The following is a 3,387-nucleotide window of genomic DNA, read 5'->3' on the forward strand; positions in this document are numbered from 1 at the left end:
CACACACACACACACACACACACACACACACAGCTAGCGTGTCTCTCTTCCACATGCTAGTCTTCATGATTGGTGAAGCATGTCAGCCATGATGAAGGCTGAGTCGAATCATGGGACATTCAAACTGTCTGGTCCATTCTAGTGTTGTCTGTACAAGGCACCAGATCTCCCACTCCCTCCCGCTTTGGGACAATGAGGGGGACGATAGGACCTGGCATCGGGTCATGCAGTTCACTTTAGTTAGTTAGTAAGTGAACTGCTTAACAAACAGAAAAGGAAAAGTAAAGAAAAGAGGAGTGAGCTGTTTAAAAAACGCCAAAATCATACACTACACAAATCATACACCATCATCACTACACATCTCTTTAATATTACACATTATCTCAATCTTGTACCATACTAAACATTTTCAGACCTTGCTAATTGTATTGATATTTTACCCTATTTATTTTGCTTTCCCCGTCTGGCACTAAAATAATAATAAATAAATGTATTGATCCAATATTATTTAGCCTTCAGTTGTTTTTTGAAAATAAGCTGATTCAGAGACTCTGGCTATCTTTGGAGGAAAGATGTATAAGAGAAGACTTGAGACACACAAAAGAAAAAACAGGCCTCTTAAGGATGAGGTTGAGGAGTTTATTAGAGACGGGAGCATATAAACGAACTGCACGCAGGGGTTCTACTCTGATCAAAACCACAGTCCGTCCTCTCTGTGGCTGGAAGTACACCTTACACAACACCCGCCATCATGATTACATTACAGTTAATAATGTAATCATGTAATAAATTGACTTCAAAAATGCAATACAACAGGCCATTCCGTTGCCCCGGGAGAACACAAAGTATGCATTTATTATCTTTTGAAATCGTCATCATCGTTATTATTAACTTTAAGGAACAAGAAAATGAATTACTTTGAGGTTTGTCCCTGACATTTCCAGGTTTTTCCTAAATAGGTTAATCCTAGCACTACTAGTTAACATTCATAATGGAGGGGAATAAATAAAAGCTAAGAGGGAACATACTTAATATTGGTGTGATCCCTAAGGTGTTTAATCTACAGTCTCATCCACTGGTTCTCATTCAGACAGTTAAATGTGTTCAAGCAGCAGCCAAGTCAGTGGCACAGTAATGATATATCTAGAATATTGACCGCCACAAAGTATACACTGTCACGCTTACAATCGCCGTTCCTCTCCTTCCGATGCGCTCTCTTGTATTACTGTTATTATCATTATTATCATCTTCCACATTTCCTTCCTTTTCTTAAAATGTTCTCTTCTAGTGACACACGGGTTTGGCTCGCACACATGAAGCTACGATAAGGACAGTAATAAATAGTAGAGGGAGTGCGTGTTTCTCGCCTGCACCGCTGGGCGACACTTCCTCTGTTCACGGTAGCCGCTGCCGCTGCGTACCGCTTTATTTTTTGGCGGGAACTCTAGTCCTCCCCACAGGGCGTCGCCGATGCACGCGCACGGCAAAAAACAAACAAAGGCGGATCAACACATAGTAAAAAGGGACGTTTCTTCTCTCGTTCTGTGACTTTTTTCGTCATTTTTTTCACGTTTTTTTCTGTTTCGTAGTTTCGTCGTCTCGTCTCGTGCTGGGTTTGGTGTTGTTTTTTCGCCGCTCTTTCGTTTCCGGAGCGTTCTAGAAGGAGTCCATGGCCTTGAACTCGCTGAGCGCCTGCACGGGCGAGATGTGCTTCTTCTGCGAGCCCCTCCGCACGCGCGTCTGGCACTCCTCGGGCTTCTCGCGCTTCACCAGCGGCTTCTTCTCGGGCGCCTTCATGCGCCAGGACACCACGGGGGAGTTGACGGCGGCCGTGCCGTACACCTTCTGGTACTTTGTGGAGGCCACGTAGGACGCCTTCACCGTCAGCACCACCGCGTTCATCAGGTTCTTGGCCGCCTGGATCAGGGAGGTGGCACTGTCCAGCTTCACCACGGGAATGAAGGGAAACAAGACAGACGCACACAGAACACACAGAACACAAAAACACACATACGCCCCCGCACACAGAACACACACACACATAAATATCCCGCACACAGAACACGTAGAACAGAAATACACACACGTCCCGTGAAACAGAACAACACACACACACAGACACACAGACACACACACACACACAGCACGGTAGCAACAAGGGTGGGGTGGAGAGGGTAATGGAATGGAAGAGACAGATGAAGAGAGAGAGTTAAAACCATCGGGTTGGATCTGGTCGGACATGATAAACCGCGCTAATAAACAACGGCTGAGCCGGCTTTGTGAACACCTGTTTGATAAACAAATAAATCTCCTTGGGAAGTTAAACGCTTGCATGTTCCTCCTGTATTTGCCCCGGGCTGACACGCTTACAGCGGCATTAGCCATTCTACGAGCCGACAGACCGCACGGCAATGCCAGCCCACCGCCACGCAGGATCGCCCGCGGGTAAAACGACACAGCTCCTCCGGGGGGATTTAACCGACACCCGGCCGCCGCAAGACGCAAAGAGTGATACAGGGCGTCGAGGCGTTGGGATGAGATGAGACATCCTCCTCTCTGGGTTGAGACCTGGACCCTGAGCCCCCCCTCACATCCTCCTCTCTGGGTTGAGACCTGGACCCTGAGCCCCCCCTCACATTCTCCTCTGTATGATGAGACCTGGACCTTGATCCCCCCCCCACATCCTCCTCTCTGGGTTGAGACCTGGACCCTGAGCCCCCCCTCACATTCTCCTCTGTGTGATGAGACCTGGACCTTGATCCCCCCCCCCCAACATCCTCCACTCTGGGGTGAGACCTGGACCCTGATCCCCCCCCCACATCCTCCACTCTGGGGTGAGACTGGGACCCTGAGCCCCCCCCCCCCCCCCCCACCTACTCCACTCTGGGGTGAGACCGGGACGGGGCCGGAGACCGGGACCCTGAGCCCCCCCCCACATCCTTCGCTCTGGGTAATTAGCACTAGCAGGGGTGAGGGGTGCCTCTGCCGCCGTCTGTTTTGTTTGGCTGACATTTAAGGCTTGTCTGCTACTGGGGCCCCCCCCTCCCCCCCCCCCCCCCCCTCCTCCCCCTTCCTCCGCCCCCTCCTGCACTTTGAGGCAAGTCAACTGCTAAGATTTAATGAGTGTGGACTCCAGCTGGCCACTATGAAAAGGTTAAAGTCTCAGCGTGGCTCAATGTTCTGAATCGCGCCTAAATAAAGTAACGAGGTCTCCGTTGATTATGGGATGTCTTGATACCGGACATGGTTTTGCCCTATATCTACTATGGAATAAACTACGTCCCATCGTGAGGCTCCCACAGACAGGACAACACCACAACAGACATGGTGTCCAGAGTATTGGGGTGATGGGAGCTCTCACAGTGGAACCGGCACTGGGCACGGTGA

At 49.8% G+C, this 3,387-nt stretch overlaps 1 protein-coding gene across 2 annotated transcripts in view; it reads right to left on the reverse strand.

Annotated features, from left to right (window-relative positions):
- Nucleotides 1-618: 618 nt before the first annotated feature.
- ctnna2 (catenin (cadherin-associated protein), alpha 2) overlaps nt 619-3,387 on the reverse strand; it is a 271,296-nt gene continuing 268,527 nt past the window's right edge. For both annotated transcript variants that reach the window (XM_030351804.1, XM_030351806.1), the window contains one exon: nt 619-1,944. In XM_030351804.1, the coding sequence (XP_030207664.1) occupies nt 1,657-1,944 (288 nt within the window). In that variant the 3' untranslated portion in view covers nt 619-1,656. The remainder of the gene's footprint in view (nt 1,945-3,387) is intronic.

Source organism: Gadus morhua, chromosome 3 (assembly GCF_902167405.1).
Source record: "Gadus morhua chromosome 3, gadMor3.0, whole genome shotgun sequence".
Taxonomy (NCBI): domain Eukaryota; kingdom Metazoa; phylum Chordata; class Actinopteri; order Gadiformes; family Gadidae; genus Gadus; species Gadus morhua.